Here is a 21,145-nt window from a genome sequence, read left to right as displayed (position 1 = left end):
GATCAATATTGACAAACCTCCTGACATTGACAACTTACAAGGAAAGCTACTGAGGATGGTATCCGACTCCTATTGCCACTCCTATCTGTCATATCTTTAATCTGAGCTTGGAGGGAAGCCATAGTAATTCCACTACCCAAGAGTGGTAAAGTGGCCTTCACTGGCTCTAAAAGCAGACCTATAAGCCTGCTGCCAGCTCTTGGCAAACATTTAGAAAATAATTGTTTGACCAAATACAATGCAATTTCTCTGTAAACAAATGAACAGACTTTCAGCATGCTTATAGAGAAGGGCACACAATATGTACTGCACTGACACAAATTACTGATGACTGGTTGAAAGAAATTGATAATAATATTGTGGGAGCTGTACTGTTAGATTTCAGTGCAACCTTTGATATTATTGACCATAACCGGTTGTTGTGTTATGGCTTTTCAAACTCTTCCATATTGTGGATTCAGAGATATCTAATAGAACTCAGTTTTTTTTAATGGTAGCTTCTCTAGACCCTCTACTCTTTTCTAGTTTTACCAATGACCTGCCACTGGCATTAAACAAATAAAATAACATTTTATTTGTCACATGCGCCGAATATAACAGGTGTAGAGCGTAAAGTGAAATAGTTACTTACAAGCCTTAAACCAACAATACATTTAAGAAAAAAATAATTAAAAATAAATAAAATAAATAATTAAAGAGCAGCAGTAAAATAACAATAGTGAGGCTATATACAGGGGGTACCGGTACAGAGTCAATGTGCGGGGGCACAGTCAACAGTGGGACCGTATATAGACGTGTGTGCCTTTCATGTCCAATGAATTGAATTTACCACAGGTGGACTCCAATCAAGTTGTAGAAGAATTTCAAGGATGATGAATGATGAAACAGGATGCACCTGAGCTCAATTTTGAGTCTCATAGCAAAGGGTCTGTTTAAGGTATCTGTTTTTTTATGTTTAATACATTTGCTAAATTTTCTAAAAACGTGTGTTCGCTTTGTCATTATGGGGTATTGTCAAAGGGTCCGAATACTTTCCAAATGCACTGTATACTTAGTTTTACCTGCATTCAATACTAATTTCAGGTCAATAAAGATTTTTTCCAATACAATAAAGGCAGACTGTAGTTCAGATAGAGCCTGGTCAACCGTGGGAGCAATAGGATACACAACAGTATCATTGGCATGCAAGTGCATGTTACATTTTTTTTTTTTACAGACAAGTCGATATTGCTAATATAAACAGTCAAAAGTACAGGACCCAGAATCGACCCCTGTGGGACACCTTTCCAGGAAACCTGATTTAACACCATCAGTAGATATACATTGAGTTCTATCTGTCAAGTAATTTTTTAACCAGTTACATGCAGCCTAGAGCAATTGAGGAAAGCATCGGAATTAACAGTGAGTGAGTGAGCAACAGTTTCGAAAGCCTGACAGGTCAATGAAGAGTGCAGCACCAAGTTTCCTTTATCCATACAGTTAACCACATAACGTATAACTAGGGATGCAGCAGTGAGCGCTATGACCTGGTCTAAAACCCAACTGATGTACATTTAGAATTAATCAAGGATTATAATATTTTAGCGAGACAAGAAAGTTTAGAAATAGGGCGATAATGATTTAGGTCACAAGGGTCACCACCTTTGTGAGGGGGGGTACATGGGCCACCTTCCAAACCTTAGGGATAGTCCCAGATATCATCGTCAGGTTAAAAATATGGGTTAATGATTTGGCAAATCAGGGGGGCAGAGAGCTGCAGCAAAAATGGATCAAGCATATCAGCCCCCCCAGTGGATGTTTTTACAACAATATTAAGCAAGGCATCTAGCACATCATTGATAGTAAATTGTTTAAATGAAAACAAAGATTCAAGAAGTTGACGGGTTAACCGTTGATTCAGCTAGAGGTTGGCAGACGGAAGAGCAGTCGATTGACTGACCAGGGTCAATTAAACCACCGTTTCGCTCAAATAAAAAGCCTGTCCTGATAAAATTATTATCCCATTCTTCTTAGTCATGATGCCAGAGTCTGACAGAACTTTCTTATGCAGGGAAGAAGAGGAATATACATTGGAGTTGCTTACCAAAATGACATAAAATGTTCCTGAGTGGCCTAGTTACAGTTGACTTAAATCTGCTTGAAAATATATGGCAAGACTTGAAAATGGCTGTCTAGCAACGATCAACAAACAACTTGACAGAGCTGGAAGCATTTTTTTTTAAAGAAGGTGTGCAAAGCTCTTAAGAGACTTACCCAGAAAGACTCACAGTTGTAATCACTGCCGAAGGTGATTCTAACATGTATTGACTCAGGGGGTTGAATACTTAATTAAGTAATCAAGAAAGTTTTAAATCCATTTTGTAAAAATGGGGGGGGGGGGGGGGGGGGGGGGGGGGGGGGGGGTGACAATAGTTCAATAATCAAAATATTATTTGACAATATCATATTGTAATATTATGTTTGTGCTAGTTGGCTGAACCTGCAACAACTATCCAGTATTTTCCCTTCATAGCTTGTTCTCCATCTTCTAAAACAGGGAGTCAATGTGTGTTCAACACGTTTAATTCTATGACTAATTAAAACTTGTTGTTTTCTCATGGCTCTCTTGTCCCTCTGTAGCATACATATGGTGAACAATATGTTTGGAACATTGAATCACAAAATCTCAGTATCGAATCACAATACATATAGTTTCGGCACCTACGTATCGTGATAATATCATAACGTGAGGCCCCTGGCAATTTCCTGCCCTACTAGAGAGGTAGGTAGGTCATGGTAGACCGGAGTTGATGTAGCCCAACCAAAGAGGTAGGTAGGTATTGGTAGACCTAAGCTTATGACCAGACAGGTAAGTAAGTACTGGTAGATATTAGTAGACCTAAGTTTGTAGCCCAACTAAAGCAGTAGGTAGGTATTGGTTGCCTTAAATGTATAGACTAGCCCAATTAATGAACAATACAAGAAGTAAAGCCCAAGAGAGAAGCGAAGATGGCAAAATCCATATCAATGGGATTTGTAACATTTCAGTCATTCAACAGAAAACTATAGATGTTAAGGTTAAGAAGTTAATCTCTACTTACTCCTTGTTGATTATCTATCTACATGCTGAAGGAAAAACAGAGAAGACAGCCTGGCCTATTCTAAACGTCCCTGACATAACAAAGTGGCAAACGTTATCAGTTTGTAAACAACAAGTAGTTAATTAGGCCTAATAGTAGAGTAAAAAAGAGATCAGAGAGCTCTAAATGTAGGTGTGTGTGTGTGTTTTGTTCTGTTTGTGTACGAGTGTAATCTGGCAACCAGAGATAACCAGCATGTCTCTGAAAGCAGTCAGGAGACAGCCACCCAGAGAGACAGGACAAGAGCCATCTTGGCTGGGCCTGAATGCCAGACCCCTGATTAGAGAAGAACAGCAGTTCATAGCAGGCATGTGTGTGTAATGTTTACTGTTGATTTATAATTGCTTATTTCACATTAGTTTATTATCTATTTCACTTGCTTTTGAAATGTAAAACACATTTCCCATGCCAATAAAGCCCTGTGAATTGAGTGAGTGAGAGTGTCATCGGCAAACTTTTAACGTTCAGCATTGTTCAAGGGATTGGTGCTTTGCTTATGTCATAGGGTACAACCAGACCCACCATTGTTCTATTCTCTGAATCTGTGGAGATCAATCCTCCTAAAACCTGAATGTTATTCCAAAGTGCCTGCTGCAACCCCAGTAACATAAAACCCAAAGCATGTCAGAGATTGGGCACAGCTGTGTGTGTGTGTGTGTGTGTGTCCCTACAATGTTTCCACCGAAGACAGAATTGTCTGCTCCTAGGCTCATAATGGCTGAGCTGAGTGTGTTATTTAAGCAATAAGGCACGAGGAGGTGTGGTATATGGCCAATATACCACAGCTAAAAACTGTTCCTATGCACGATGCAACGCAGAGTGCCTGGATACATCCCTTATCCGTGGTATATTGGCCATATACCACAACCCCCCGAGGTGCCTTATTGCTATTCTAAACTGGTTACCAACGCAATTAGATAAGTAAAAATACATGTCTCATACCCATGGTATATGGTCTGATATACCACTGCTGTCAGCCAAATCAGCATTCAGGGCTCGAACCACCCAGTTTATAATAAGCTATATGATAACTAGCCTGTATGATATTAACCCTAGTATACCTGTCATGATCAATTTGATCCCAAACACCCCATTACGATTTGCATAGACCCATCATGCATTGCACACATACTATTAGGATATCCTAATCAACAAAGTGCACTTAGTTTGCTAGCTTGTTGACTGACAGCTGGCACTGTGCCTTGCTACTGTGTAACATTTGGCTAAAGCAATAAAGTTGTAGAGAAAAGTCAGCTGTACTGTAAAACTCAGTGCACTATTTACATGAAAACTAATTTGTGCATTAGTTAGAACTTCACTACACTAACTAGTTAGCTAGAGTGAGTATTTAGCATGGAGTGTGTGAACTGGTGTTAGCATCCCTGCCTTTCCTTTCATATGGATTGACTGGAGACGGGTTCAGCTAGCAAATTTTCATGCACATTTCATAAACTTATTCTGCCACCACAAAACACCTAGACGTAGAATTAGATAGTGAAGACTTGCTCATTAAAAAAATGACAATATTAGCTACAGGTTTATACAGTAGTTTTTAGTAAATTAACGGACTCTTGAGGGTGAAAATGTGATTCAGTGGACGATGTCACCTTGGTAATATTTTCTAATGTTAACTTAGGACAGCATATTGTAGCTGGACTTCTTTTTAGCTATCCCATGAGTGTTATCAGACAGATAGGTGCAGACGGCCATCGATCTGTCTGCTAAAATGACATAAATATCAAAATGTACATCATTCCCAGAGACCATTTACATGATTCAAGAATCTAACCTCTGGATCGGTCTGCTCGTCCTTTAAATGAGCTGTGTCCATGCCTGAAAACAAACAATGTTAGGCGCTCCTAAAACAAAAATGTGTGTGTTTTGTTGTATTCTGTTTTCCCCAATCTCCAGTTAGTGGCCTTTAACTCACCCTACACATGGCTCTGTAACAACAGACCTTATTGTCAAAGTCAGTTATCCTAATTCATACAGATGAACCAAGAGAGCAGTGATCTAGAAGTCTAAATGTCTATCTACAAGAGTCCTTGTACGGCGTGCGCAGTGTTGTCTGTTTGGAAATATTCTGTGGCATTCTGTCAGGTGGTATTCTGCTCAGAGCAGACATAGATAAACGCTGTTGATCTTCCCCTGCTCCCCTCTGCGCGCGGGTGTCAGCTATGGCTATAAAAGGACAGATTACTCCTGCTGCCCCACTCAACTGTCCAACTGTCCACCCCCCCCCCCCCCCCCCCCTACCACTCTCTCTCCACCAGCAGCGCTCCCCTAAGCACAACCGCTAATCCTTGCAATATTCCACACATTCACAAGAACTACATGGTCGGTCAAACTAAACACAGTGCACAAGGGCACCTCAACTTGGGGCTCACCCCTAAGCTGAATTTAAGTTTATCGTGTCCTGGGACAACATTTACAACCACAACAACAGTATCCTTAAAAACAGCCTAAAACCAAAGCTTTGGATCGGTCTTCTTGGGCCAGGTCCCCCTTAGAAAACATGTTGTTTCTCTGTGTGGGATTTCTTGGTTTAAAAGGATAGTTCGAGCGCAATTGCTAACTAGCGCAATGACGAAGAGATCAGCTAGCGTTAATTACCAAAATCTCAAACTATCAGTTTAAGCAAGATAACATAGCCTGGCCTAGTTTAGCAAATTATGGCTCACCTGTGCCACAGTATAGACAGGTTGCCTAAGATCTAACTGGAAGCCATTTACACACAGGGTAGCCTAGTGGTTAGAGCGTTGGACTAGTAACCGGAAGATTGCAAGTTCAAATCCTCAAGCTGACAAGGTACAAATCTGTCGTTCTGCCCCTGAACACGCAGGTAACCCGCTGTTCCTAGGCTGTCATTGAAAATAATAATTTGTTCTTAACTGACTTGCCTAGTTAAATAAAGTTTTTTTAAATGTATATATATATATATAAATAAAAAACAGACCTACTGGAATGACTACAATTAGGGATGTGACAAATTGACAATTTTACTTAATCTTAACTGTCATTTATTTTTGTATTTTTTTGTGTGAGAAAAATATATAAAATTCCACAATTCAGAATATGGTCCTGTTGCGTATGAACGCTAAGGAGCAATGAAATTCTAAACTAAACACAGTCATAGGCTGAATCTCAAACCAAACAGTCCCTAAGCCCTTTATCGAGTGGCCACTTGCTGTTGTGTTCTGTTGTGTGCATACCCTGATCGGCAGTGAGAAAGTTGTAAAAACAAAAACATCTTTACTAAAATGTGCAAGTATATCGGTCCCCAGTGATTCCATCAGCTGATTTAGCTTGTGATAGCCTGCCCGCTGCTAGCTAGCTTCACTGACAAACACAGGGATAGAATTCTAGCTAGCTAAGGATGTTGGGCACTGCAGTGATAAACACTGTGTAGCTTGTCACTTATTTACAATAGTTTGACAGCTTGCTGGTGAAGTTGTAGGCATGTTCCCAGCAGTCAGTCCATACTTCAGCATGTTTCCAACGCACCAATTGTTACTTTGTAAAGTTAGGTCATCTATTTAAAAAAAAAAAAAAAAAAAAAACACACAGCGCAGCAGAGCAGGCTGTTCGCTGCGGTTGCTTGCCTTTCTCTGCCATTTTTCCAACTTAACGATGGCGTGCGGAGCGCTTTATATCCATGGCAAATAATTAGACAGATGCATATCTTCTACTAACATTGCAGCATTGTTGCATTATTTTTCCCCTTTATGATCGGGACCTGTTAGTGGTAGTTTTGATAACTGCACTGTGATTTTACATTTTGTGGAATATATATTTCTTCTTAATGTTAATGTCTCAATTTCATTTAAATATTTAAAATGTTCACACCTCCAACTACAAGCACAGCTACTGCTGGCTACATCAACTACATTACCCACAATGCATCTACAAATCAGAGTTTGTGAGACATGGGAGTAAAGACATAAAAATGTGACATGGCCTCTGTTCCAATATCCATACTAGCGTACCACCACATAATAAAGCTATGTATTGGAGCATGCTAAGTGGTATGCAACCATGACCTACTGAACAAAATAAACATCTATTTCCAGCCCCTAACCCAGTCTTCCTTTGCCACAATCCAAAATGTATCTAACCCCAAGAGTAACAGACCGCAACAGACAACATGGATGGACAACATGCATGTCCTTGTTATAAGTCACAAATCATGTCACAGCCAGTAATGTTTGTCCTAGACTGCTAGGACTGTATAGGACCTGTCCTTTTGGAAAGCTTTTACATTCTTCAGTTTGCCTACTGCTGATGGACATAGTAGATCGATGGACTCCAACAGACTGCCACCTCATAGGCTACAGTAGGACCGCAGGTCTGTCCTTGCTGGAAGGCTTAGCCGAAACAATCATTCATACAGACAAACAAACACTATAGAGGATGAAAACACAGTCTTGTATTGGGAGTGGACCACCTGCCTGTCCTTGCTCAGCGTGGAAGGCTCGGAGCCTCTTCTTGAAGCGTGATGGCAGAACGAAGTCACATCCGCGGGCCAGCAGAGCCAGCTCCTTCCTCAGGTCAGGGTCCTGACGCAACGACAGCTCCTTCATCCTCATCCTCGCGCCAGACAGGACAGGATGCCTCCGCACAAACGCACACACAGATCCACACCCTCTGATCCAATGGGATTATCTTCCTATGGATTGTCCCAATAGTAGAAATCGCAAGAGTAGTAGTGGGAGTAGTAGTAGTGCTAGCAGTAGTTAGGCTAATTACTCAAACAAACACTCAGTGCGTGTCCACTGTCCTTGTCCTGGGAGAGCCTCTTGAAGTCAGCGTAGCAGTAGGCAGTGGAAGTAGTGGTAGCACTCCTCTGTCCCTGTGACTGTCCTTTAACAGAGCGAGAACTTCTTAATGCTGGGCAGCAGCTGCTGCAGTGTCACGAGCCTCAAAACTCTGCCCGTCTGTCTGCTGTCCTACACACACACACCAAACACCACAGGGACTGACTGCTAGGGCCAGGGAGCCCCAGCCTACCAGCAGCCACTAGGGAGATAAGGACTCTGTGTGTGTGTGTGTGTGTGTGTGTGAGAGAGAGAGGTGTGGATATGCCCTTTCCAGTTTGCATTCCTCAGCTCTCATAGAAGGTTATGTAAAGAGACAGACCTGCTGTTGTTGAGGGCCCGCTAACTTGGGAATGCCAGCCAAATGCCAAGATGACCCCCTGCTTACCAGCTTCCTAACAGCACAGGAACCATATTACCTAAAGGTTCCCGAGAGACACTAGTAGGTCTGTGCCACAGGAAAATACCTAGAGCTGTCTCTTTATGACCACAATCCAGCTGGCAGTTGGAAGTACCAAACATTTCTTCAGTGCAAGAGCTTCGAAATGCAAAATTCACCGTCAGTTCTTCCTCCTATTTTGTTGGGAATTCAGAGAGTCCACTCAGAATGAGATACTAGGTTCTGTGGCAGCAGCCAGATTCATTAGTGGGCCTCCGTCATATTAAAAAGGTATATTTAACCAAATTCAAAATATATGTAGGCAGGGCACACCTTTTGCTGAGGGATGAATGTGTAGACTTGAACCGATGGGGATGATAGGAGAAGCCATCAAAACTTGTGACAACTCACAAAAAGTGGGAAAAGAAAAGCCTCAGTTTTCCTCTGTGCATCACGTCGTATGGTCTTCCTTTGTTTTGCCTTCCCTTCCCTTCACAGGCTTGGGCTGCCATCCATTCCACGTCTTATTATAGTTGACGGGCCCTAGCCGGCGGTATGGAAGGGGAAGTGTTGAATTTCAAAGAATGATGGCCGAACCAGTCTCTGCCTATTAAAAGCACCAGCGAGCACTGTTTGGGCAACCCAAGACACCAGATCTGGAGAAACAAGTATGTATGTATCTTTAGTGCTTGCGCAAACATCCGCCTCCTGTCCTGGACTGACAGCAATTACATAAATTCCCCATAAACGTGCTGATCCAACGGCACTAGGCAGCCTAGGCGTGGAGGAGGGGTGCGTTCAAGAGGAGAGATGTTTTTATAAAACGCCAGTTGTTCTCTCAAACAAATCTAATTAGGCTGAAAATGACTTGAGCTCTGTGTATGTGTGTGTGTGTGTGTTAGTGAATACAGTGTGTGGTTGTGGTGTGTAAAAATGCAGGGTGTGAATAGAAAAGCACAGCCGGGCTAAAATGATAAGTATTTTTAGATGACGGGATCACAGAGTCCACATTCTTCCACTGGTTTCAGCACAAACCTAGATCCTGTTGTCCCCCAATAGCAGGATACGGCACCAGTTTGATAAGCCATTTGTGAAGCCTTTTCACGCCATCTGCCTTTTGTTGTCCCTCTACGCTCGTCAGCTCGACACAAACACGAAAGGAAAACACGAGGACTCAAACAAACTGAGCACATGAAACTGTCAGTACACACACATACATATACATATACATATATATATATATTTCTGTCAGTGTTTGCATTAGCAAGAGCCATAATCTGAAGTTGTTTCCTAAACAGAGTTATTATTCTGTGATAACGATCTGTTCGTTCACACTTTAGGACACAGCCTCTCTTTGGAAAATGGAACACCGAGAGGGAGGGAGGGAGGGAGGGAGGGAGAGAAGTCTCACTGTAGTACCAGTGAGCTCTGGTGCTGAATACTACTGGACTGACTGGGAGAATCAGATGGGCCTTCACTGGAGAGGACAGCTGTCAGTGCCAACAGTGCCACTCTCTCACACACACGCACACAGAGGCCAAAACTACTTAACAATGGCACCACTCACCAATTCAGCCTTGGGCTTTTGTCTGCTCTGCTGTTGAAAGGCTATAGCCTACCCTGGTTGCCAAAAGATGAAGACGCAAAAAACATTTCAATTAAATAAAAACTATTGCAGAGAGACAAAAGTAGGCATGGTACACTATAGAGAGACCATGTCAAACACAAATAAACACATTCTTACACAATGAGTCCACCCATCAACGTGTCTAATCTGAAGGCTCTAAATATGAACAGGAAACAGTATACTCTCAGTGAGAGCTTGTTGCGTAATGTTAGAGATTATGGTGAGAATGAGCGAGAGCGTGCGAGACAGAGCGACAGCGAGCATGAGAGAGAGAGAACGAGCGAGAGTGAGCAAGTGACCCCTTTGACCCAACAGCGGGAGAAAGTCAATACCAAACAATAGCAGAGTAGCCTATAAATGGAATCGAGCAAGCTCTAGCCCTGTCCTCGCCAATCTTATGGCTGAGACAGGGATTTGGGAATCCATATGAACCCAAAACAAAAATAGGGCCCATTTCACCAACATACATGGTGGGCTTAGGGAAGGGCCTGCTAGCGGAACATGATGTGAGCAGGATCAGCTGGCTTGCATAAAACAGTGATAAGGCAGTAGTTAGAATGACACTGTCATCATGGATCGTGGCGATTAACTGGAGCCAAGGGCATCAACGACTGGAACTAGCCTATTGAGCTAATGATACACAAATTCGTTTTTTTCCTGACCAAATGACCTGATCAAGAAAAAAACTCTGGGTTTGACTTAGCCCATAGGCCTTTGAAAAGATGGCGATGAAGAACATGGCTGACGTTTTGCATTCTCCCAAGCAATTGTGCAATCATTTCTTATTTTTTTTTTGCATAACTTATTGTATACATAATGTTGCTTCTACGGTTTCTTATGACCGAAAAAATAATTGCTTTCAGAAAAGCAATTACTCACCGCGGCCTGGAAGAAACTTTTTCCTTTAACAAGTCCGACGAGAAGGATATTCTGCTTTCACTGGAACAGGCCCAGATCCACGCCTTTCACTGGAACAGGCCCAGATCCACGCCTTTCACTGGAACAGGCCCAGATCCACGCCTTTCACTGGAACAGGCCCAGATCCACGCCTTTCACTGGAACAGGCCCAGATCCACGCCTTTCACTGGAACAGGCCCAGATCCACGCCTTTCACTGGAACAGGCCCAGATCCACGCCTTTCACTGGAACAGGCCCAGATCCACGCCTTTCACTGGAACAGGCCCAGATCCACGCCTTTCACTGGAACAGGCCCAGATCCACGCCTTTCACTGGAACAGGCCCAGATCCACGCCTTTCACTGGAACAGGCCCAGATCCACGCCTTTCACTGGAACAGGCCCAGATCCACGCCTTTCACTGGAACAGGCCCAGATCCACGCCTTTCACTGGAACAGGCCCAGATCCACGCCTTTCACTGGAACAGGCCCAGATCCACGCCTTTCACTGGAACAGGCCCAGATCCACGCCTTTCACTGGAACAGGCCCAGATCCACGCCTTTTGCGTGAAGAAAAGACGCCGGAAAAGGGGACACAGATCGGGGATCTTTCTGAGAATCCGTAGGCGAGCGAGTAAACTCCTAATTAGAGATCGGACGATTAATTAGGGCCGATTTCACGGTTTCATAACAATCGGTAATTATGGCCGATTATATTGCACTCCACGAGGAGACTGCGTGGCAGATTGACCACCTGTTACACGAGTGCAGCAAGGAGCCAAGGTAAGTTGCTAGCTAGCATTAAACCTATCTTATAAAAAAACAATTAATCTTAACATAATCACTAGTTCACTACACATGGTTGATGACATTACTAGTTTAACTAGCTTGTTCTGCGGTGCAAACAATCAATGTGGTGCCTGTTAACTTCTTGGTGACTGGGGGGCAGTATTGAGTAGCTTGGATGAATAAGGTGCTCAGAGTAAACTTTCTGCTACTCAGCCATAAAAGCTAGAATATGCATATAATAATTTGTACATTTGGATAGAAAACACTCTGAAGTTTCTAAAACTGTTTGAATGATGGCTGAGTAAAACAGAACTCATATGGCAGGTGAAAATCTGAGAAAAATCCATCCAGGATGTGGGAAATCTGAGGTTTGTAGGTTTTCAACTCCTAGCCTATCAAAGATACAGCGGGATATTGGTCATGTTGCACTTCCTAATGTTTCCACTAGATGTCAATAGTCTTTAGAACCTTGTTTGATGCTTTTACTGTGAGGGGGGCCGAATGAGAGGGGATTGAGCCAGGTGTCTGACAGATTGCCATGAGCTCATGGCGCGCGGTCATGTGAAAGTTAGCTTGCGTTCCATTGCTTTTCTACAGACAAAGGAATTCTCCGGGTTAGAACATCATTGAAGATTTATGATAAAAAATACATTCTAAATATTGATTCTATACTTCGTTTGACATGTTCCTATGACCTGTAATATAACTTTCTGGACTTTTCATCCAACCTTTCGGCTGGACTTGCACGCGCGGTTGGATTTGTTTACCAAACGCCCTAACAAAAGGAGCTATTTGGACATAAATTATGAACTTTATCGAACAAATCAAACATTGATGATCTTCATCAGAATGCACTCAAAGGTAAGTGAATATTTACAATGTTATTTCTGACTTCTGTTGACTGCACAATATGGGGGATATCTTTTTGGCTTGTTTGGTCTCAGCACCGTACTCAGATTATTGCATGGTATGCTTTTTCCCAAAAACTTTGGGGGAAATTTGACACAGCGGTTGCATTAAGGAGAAGTTTACCTAAAGTTCCAAGTGTAATAGTTGTATCTTTTATCAAATGTTTATTATGAGTATTTATTATAAATTAAAAGTTATGAATGTTTATTATAAATTGATGTGGCTCTCTGCAAAATCACTGCATGTTTTGGAACTACTGAACATAACACGCCTGTGTAAAATGTGATTTTTGGATATAAATATGCACTTTATTGAACAAAACATACATGTATTATGTAACATGAAGTCCTATGAGTGTCATCTGATGATCATCAAAGGTTAGTGATTAATTTGATCTATATTTCTGCTTTTTGGGACTCCTCTCTTTGGCTGGGAAAATGGCTGTGTTTTTCTGTGACTTGGTGGTGACCTAATGTAGTGGAGCGGGTCGAGAGTTTCAAGTTCCTTGGTGTCCACATCACCAATGAACAATCATGGTCCAAACATACCAAGACAGTCGTGAAGAGGGCAGGACAAAACCTTTTCCCCCTCAGGAGACTGAAAAGATTTGTCATTAGCCCCCAGATCCTCAAAAGGTTCTACAGCTGCACCATTTGAGAGCATCCTGACCGGTTGCATCACCGCCTGGTATGGCAACTGTTCGGCATCTGACAATAAGGCACTACAGAGGGTAGTGCGAAAGGCCCAGTGTATCACTGGGGCCAAGCTTCCTGCAATCCAGAACCCACAGTTGAAGTCGGAAGTTTACATAAACAAGTTTTAAATGACTCCAACCTCAGTGTTTCAACCACTCCACAAATTTCTTGTTAACAAACTATAGTTTTGGAAAGTCGGTTAGGACATCTACTTTGTGCATGACACAAGTCATTATTCCAACAATTGTTTAGACAGATTATTTCACTGAATCACAATTCCAGTGGGTCAGAAGTTTACAAACACTAAGTTGACTGTGCATATCAATAGCTTGGAAAATTCCTGAAAATAATGTCATGGCTTTAGAAGCTTCTGTTAGGCTAATTGATATCATTTGAGTCAATTGGAGGTGTATCTATGATTGTATTTCAAGGCCTGCCTTCAAACTCAGTGCCTCTTTGCTTGACATCATGGGAAAATCAAAAGAAATCAGCCAAGACCTAAGAAAAAAAATCGTAGACCTCCACAAGTCTGGTTCATCCTTGGGAGCAATTTACAAACGCCTGAAGGTTCCACGTTCATCTGTACAAACAATAGAATGCAAGTATAAACACCATGGGACCATGCAACCGTCACACCGCTCAGGTAGGAGACGTGGTCTGTCTCCTAGAGATGAACTTACTTTGGTGCGAAAAATGCAAATCCATCCCAGAACAGCACCAAAGGACCCTGTGAAGATGCTGGAGGAAACGGGTACAAAAGTAAAACAAGTCCAAAAATCGGCAAAACCTGAAAGGCCGCTCAGCAAGGAAGAAGCCACTGCTCCAAAACCACCATAAAAAAGCCAGATTGCAGTGTGCAACTGCACATGTGGACAAAGATCGTACTTTTTGGAGAAATGTCCTCTGGTCTGATGAACCAAAAATAGAACTGTTTGGCCATAATGGCCATCATTATGTTCGGAGGAAAGAGGAAGAGGCTTGCAAGCTGAAGAACACCATCCCAACCGTGAAGCACGCGGGTTGCAGCATCGTGTTGTGGGGGTGCTTTGCTACAGGAGGGACTGGTGCACGTCACAAAATAGATGACTTCATGAGAAAGGAAAATTATGTGGATATATTGAAGCAACATCTCAAGACATCAGTCAGGAAGTTGAAGCTTGGTCGCAAATGGGTCTTCCAAATGGACAATGACCCCAAGCATACTTCCAAAGTTGTGGCAAAATGGCTTAAGGACAACAAAGTCAAGGTATTGGAGAGGCCATCACAAAGCCCTGACCTCAATCCTTTAGAACATTTGTGGGCAGAACTGAAAAAGTGTGTGGGAGCAAGGAGGCCTACAAACCTGACTCAGTTACACCGGCCCTATCAGGAGGAATGGGCCAAAATTCACCCAACTTATTGCGGGAAGCTTCTGGAAGGCTACACGAAACGTTTGACCCAAGTTAAACTATTTAAAAGCAATGCTACCAAATACTAAATTGCGTGTATGTAAACTTCTGACCCACTGGGAATATGATGAAAGAAATAAAAGCTGAAATAAATCACTACTATTATTCTGACATTTCACATTCTTAAAATAAAGTTGTGATCTAACTGACCTAAGACAGGGGATTTTTACAAGGATTAAATGTCAGGAATTGTGAAAAACCGAGTTTAAATGTATTTGGCTAAGATGTACGTAAACTTCCGACTTCAACTGTATATAATAGCTGTATATAATAGGCGGTGTCAGAGGAAAGCCCATCAAATTGTCAGAGACTCGCCAAGTCTAGCACCAAAAGGCTCCTCAACAGCTTCTACTCCAAAGCCATTAGACTGCTGAACAATTCTTAAAAATCGCCACTGGACAATTGACATTGACCCTCTTGTACACTGCTGCTACTCGCTGTTTGTTTGTTACCTATGCATAGTCACTTCAACCCCACCTACATGTACAGATTACCTCAACTAGCCTGTATCCCTGCACATTGACTCGGTAGCAGTGCCCCTGTATATAGCCTTGTAATAGTTATTCTTATTGTGTTACTTTTAATTATTACTTTTTAACTTCGTAAATATTTTCATCTTGAACTGCACTGTTGGTTAAGGGCTTGTAAGTAAGCATTTCACGGTAAAGTCTACACTTGTTGTATTCGGCGCATGTGGCAAATAATGTTTGTTTTGATGTTCCTGCTCAGATAAGACGAGAAGTAGGCTAAACAAGAAAAAACAAAACATTTTTGGTTAGGTCCAGGTTAAAGTCAGTGAAATAAGAAAACCAAAGAAAATGTACAATGACAAGTGGTTTGATGAAGAATGCACAAACCTAAGAAAGAAATTGAGAAACCTGTCCAACCAAAAACAGAGACCCAGAAAACCTAAGCCTATGAATGACAATACAGAAATAGACTACGGAAAAAGAAGGAACAACATGTTGGAAATGAGCTCAATGTAATTGAAGAATCCATAGACTAACCACTTCTGGGAAAATTGGAAAACACTAAAGAGTTATCTATCCAAAACACAGATGTATGGGTAAAACACTTCTCCAATCTTTTTGGCCCTATAACAAAGAACAAAAACATATACATGATCAAATACAAATCTTAGAATCAAGAATCGATTAAAAGACAACCAGAACCCACTGGATTCTCCAATTACATTGAATGAACTACAAGACAAAATACAAACCCTCCAACCCAAAAAGGCCTGTGGTGTTGATGGTATCCTCAATGAAATGATTAAATAGAGACAACAAATTCCAATTGGCTATACTTAAACTCTTTAACATCATCCTTAGCTCTGGCATCTTCCCCAATATTTGGAACAAAGGACTGATCACCCAAATCCACAAAAGGAAGTAAATTTGACCCCAATAACTACCGCGGGATATGCGTCACCAGCAACCTTGGAAAATCCTCTGGCCTTATAATTAACAGCAGACTCGTACATTTCCTCAGTGAAAACAAATGTCAAATTGGCTTTTTACCAAATTACCGTATTACAGACCACGTAGTCACCCTGCACCCCCCAATTGACAAACAAACCAAAACAAAGGCAGTCTTCACTTCAAAAAATCCTTCGACTGAATTTGGCATGAGGGTCTGCTATACAAATTGATGGAAAGTTGTGTTGGGGAAAAGACATACGACATTATAAAATCCATGTACACAAACAACAAGTTAAAATTGGCAAAAACTTTTCTTTCCACAGGGCCGTGGGGTGAGACAGGGATGCAGCTTAAGCACCACCCTCTTCAACACACACACACACACACACAAATTGGCGAGGGCACTAGAACAGTCTGCAGCACCTGGCCTCACCCTACTAGAATCTGAAGTCAGATGTCTACTGTTTGCGGACGATTTGGTGCTTCTGTCACCAACCACAGAGGGCCTACAGTAGCACCTAGATCTTCTGCACAGAGTCTGTCAGACCTGGGCCCTGACAGTAAATCTCAGTAAGACAAAAAGTGTTCCAAAAAAGGTCCAGTCACCAGGACCACAAATACAAATTCCATCTAGACACAGTTGCTCTAGAGCACACAAAACAATACTACACATACCTCGGCATAAACATCAGCGCCACAGATAACTTCCACAAAGCTGTGTGAAATATCTGAGATAAGACCAGAAGGGCCTTCTATACCATCAAAAGGAACATAAAATGACATACCAATTAGGATCTGGATAAAAAAAACTTGAATCAGTTACAGAACCAATTGTCCTTTATGGTTGTGGAGGTCTGGGGTCTGCTCACCAACCAAGAATTCACAAAATGGGACAAACACCAAATTGAAACTCTGCATGTAGAATTCTGCAAAAATATCCTCCGTGTACGACGTAAAACACCAAATACGCATACAGAGCAGAATTAGGCCGATACCCGCTAATTATCAAAATCCAGAATAGAGCCATTAAATTCAACAACCGCCTAAAAAGAAATGATTCCCAAACCTTCCATAACAAAGCCATCACCTACAGAGAGACGAACCTGCAGAAGAGTCCCCTAAAGCAAGCTGGTAATGGGGCTCTGTTCACAAACACAAACAGACCCCACAGAGCCCCAGGACAGCAACACAATTAGACCCAAACAAATCATGAGAAAAAAATATATAAATCTTTCCACTGTGTCAAAAAAATTGTTTTTTAAAACAGCGCAAACTCAAATGCTATTTGGCCCTAAACAGAGAGTACACAGTGGCAGAATACCTGACCACTATGACTGACCCAAACTTAAGGAAAGCTTTGACTCATAGCCTTGCTATTGAGAAAGGCTGCCGCAGGCAGACCTGGCTCTCAAGAGAAGACGGGCTATGTGCACACTGCCCACAAAATGAGGTGGAAACTGAGCTGCACTCCCTAACCTCCTGCCAAATGTTTGACCAGAGAGACACATATTTCCATCAGATTACACAGATCCACAAAGAACTCAAAAACAAACCCAATTTTGATAAACTCCCATATCTACTGGGTAGAATACCCCAGCGTGCCATCACAGCAGCAAGATGTGACCTGTTGCCACAAGAAAAGGGCACCATTGTAAAAAAACACCATCATAAATACCCATATTTGTTTATTTATTTTCATTTTTGCACTTTAAATAATTGCACATCCTTACAACACATATATGTATCATTGTATACAACACATATCATTGTATATAGACAATTACATTTGAAATGTCTTTATTCTTTTGGAACTTCTGTGAGTGTAATGTTTACTGTAAATTTGTATTGTTTATTTCACTTTTTATTTTTTCACCTTTATTTAACAAGTTCTCATTTACAACTGCGACCTGGACAAGATAAATCAAAGCAGTGCGACAAAAACAACAAAGAGTTACACATGGGATAAACGTACAGTCAATAATACAATAAACATCTATACAGTGTGTGCAAATGTAGTAAGATTGGGGAGGTAAGGCAATAAATAGGCCATAGAGGCAAAATAATTACAATTTAGCATTAACACTGGAGTGATAGATGTGCAAGTAGAGATACTGGGGTGCAAAAGAGCAAGAGGGTAAGTTATAATATGGGGATGAGGTAGTTGGGTGTGCTATTTACAGATTGGCTGTGTACAGGTACTGGAGGCATTTTGTAAATTACATCGCCGAAGTCAAGGATCGGTAGGATAGTCAGTTTTACAAGACTATGTTTGGCAGCATGGCTGAAGGAGGCTTTGTTGCAAAATAGGAAGCCGATTCTAGACCTCATTTTGGATTGGAGATGCTTAATGTGAGTCTGGAAGGAGAGTTTACAGTCTAACCAGACACCTAGGTATTTGTAGTTGTCCACATATTCAGAGCCTTCCAGAGTAGTGATGCTAGTCGGGCGGGCGTGTGGGGGCAGCAAATCGGTTGAAGAGCATGCATTTAGTTTTACTAGGATTTAAAAGCAGTTGGAGGCCACAGAAGGAGTGTTGTATGGCATTGAAGCTTGTTTGGAGGTTGGTTAACAGTGTCCAAAGAAGGGCCAGATGTATACAGAATGGTGTCGTCTGCGTAGAGGTGGATCGAAGAAATCACCAGCAGCAAGAGCGACATCATTGACATATACAGAGAAGAGTCGGCCCAAGAAATTAATTATGATCTACTTCACTTGCTTTGACAATGTTAACATATGTTTCCCATGCCAATAAAGCCTCTAAATTGAAATAAAGTGGTTTCAGAATAGAATAGATATAGGCCTAGTCATTGAGAACTGAATAAGCCCTTAGCTGCCTTAATGACACGGTTGTTACTAGGGATGCACGATATATCAGTATCGGATGATATTAGCTAAAAATGCCAACATCGGCCTGATATCTAGTTTAACGCCGATGTGCAAAACCGGTCAAAGCTGACGTGCATACCTATATAACGTAGGTACAGTACGTAATGGCGCCACGTAAAATGTTGCACTATACGTGCAACACAGCATTCCTAACCTAGCCCACAATGTCTGCTGTAAAGGTAAAGCAGTCAACAAGTCCAGCATTCGTTTCAAAGAGTAAGAACATTTCAGAGAGACAACTCAAAGGCAAAATCCATTAACGCCAAGATATTGGAATTCATGGCCCTTGACAATCAACTGTTTTCTGTCGTGGGTGATGTTGGCTTTCGCCGACTGATCGAGCACCGGTACACACTAGAGGTCGACCGATTATGATTTTTTAACGCCGATACCGATTATTGGAGGACCAAAAAAGCCTATACCGATTAATTGAACGATTTTTAAATGTTTTATTTGTTATAATGACAATTACAACAATACTGAATGAACACTAACTTAATATAATATGTCAATAAAAATCTATTTAGCCTCAAATAAATAATGAAACATGTTCAATTTGGTTTAAATAATGCAAAAACAAAGTGTTGGAGAAGAAAGTAAAGGTGCAATATGTGCCATGTAAGAAAGCTAACATTTAAGTTACTTGCTCAGAACATGAGAACATACAGTGCATTGCGAAAGTATTCGGCCCCCTTGAACTTTGTGACCTTTTGCCTCATTTCAGGCTTCAAACATAAAGATATAAAACTGTATTTTTTTGTGAAGAATCAACACCAAGTGGGACACAATCATGAAGTGGAACGACAGTTATTGGATATTTCAAACTTTTTTAACAAATCAAAAACTGAAAAATTGGGCGTGCAAAATTATTCAGCCCCATTAAGTTAATACTTTGTAGCGCCACATTTTGCTGCGATTACAGCTGTAAGTCGCTTGGGGTATGTCTCTATCAGTTTTGCACATCGAGAGACTGAAATTGTTTAACATTCCTCCTTGCAAAACAGCTCAAGCTCAGTGAGGTTGGATGGAGAGCATTTGTGAACAGCAGTTTTCAGTTCTTTCCACAGATTCTCGATTGGATTCAGGTCTGGACTTTGACTTGGCCATTCTAACACCTGGATATGTTTATTTTTGAACCATTCCATTGTAGATTTTGCTTTATGTTTTGGATCATTGTCTTGTTGGAAGACAAATCTCCGTCCCAGTCTCAGGTCTTTTGCAGACTCCATCAGGTTTTCTTCCAGAATGGTCCTGTATTTGGCTCCATCCATCTTCCCATCAATTTTAACCATCTTCCCTGTCCCTGCTGAAGAAAAGCAGGCCCAAACCATGATGCTGCCACCACCATGTTTGACAGTGGGGATGGTGTGTTCAGGGTGATGAGCTGTGTTGCTTTTACGCCAAACATATTTTGGTTTCATCTGACCAGAGCACCTTCTTCCACATGTTTGGTGTGTCTCCCAGGTGGCTTGTGGCAAACTTTAAACAACACTTTTTATGGATATCTTTAAGAAATGGCTTTCTTCTTGCCACTCTTCCATAAAGGCCAGATTTGTGCAATATACAACTGATTGTTGTCCTATGGACAGAGTCTCCCACCTCAGCTGTAGATCTCTGCAGTTCATCCAGAGTGATCATGGGCCTCTTGGCTGCATCTCTGATCAGTCTTCTCCTTGTATGAGCTGAAAGTTTAGAGGGACGGCCAGGTCTTGGTAGATTTGCAGTGGTCTGATACTCCTTCCATTTCAATATTATTGCTTGCACAGTGCTCCTTGGGATGTTTAAAGCTTGGGAAATCTTTTTGTATCCAAATCCGGCTTTAAAACTACAACAGTATCTCGGACCTTCCTGGTGTGTTCCTTGTTCTTCATGATGCTCTCTGCGCTTTTAACAGACCTCTGAGACTATCACAGTGCAGGTGCATTTATACGGAGACTTGATTACACACAGGTGGATTGTATTTATCATCATTAGTCATTTAGGTCAACATTGGATCATTCAGAGATCCTCACTGAACTTCTGGAGAGAGTTTGCTGCACTGAAAGTAAAGGGGCTGAATAATTTTGCACGCCCAATTTTTCAGTTTTTGATTTGTTAAAAAAGTTTGAAATATCCAATAAATGTCGTTCCACTTCATGATTGTGGCCCACTTGTTGTTGATTC

The 21,145-nt window shown here is 41.6% G+C and overlaps 1 protein-coding gene across 5 annotated transcripts in view; it reads right to left on the bottom strand.

Annotated features, from left to right (window-relative positions):
• ppp2r3b (protein phosphatase 2, regulatory subunit B'', beta) overlaps positions 1-21,145 on the bottom strand; it is a 60,528-nt gene that overhangs the window by 25,746 nt on the left and 13,637 nt on the right. The window contains exon 1 of one of the 5 annotated variants that reach the window (XM_021578656.2): positions 7,568-8,119. The exons of the other annotated variants lie outside the window; for them this stretch is intronic. Within the exon in view, the coding sequence (XP_021434331.1) occupies positions 7,568-7,705 (138 nt within the window). The 5' untranslated portion in view covers positions 7,706-8,119. Of the gene's footprint in view, positions 1-7,567; positions 8,120-21,145 lie in introns of those variants that run through there. 5 annotated transcript variants of the gene reach the window in all.

This window comes from Oncorhynchus mykiss, chromosome 22 (assembly GCF_013265735.2).
Source record: "Oncorhynchus mykiss isolate Arlee chromosome 22, USDA_OmykA_1.1, whole genome shotgun sequence".
Lineage (NCBI taxonomy): Eukaryota > Metazoa > Chordata > Actinopteri > Salmoniformes > Salmonidae > Oncorhynchus > Oncorhynchus mykiss.
The sequence above is the reverse complement of the archived record's forward strand: the minus strand, read 5'-3'. Positions and strand labels throughout refer to the sequence as shown.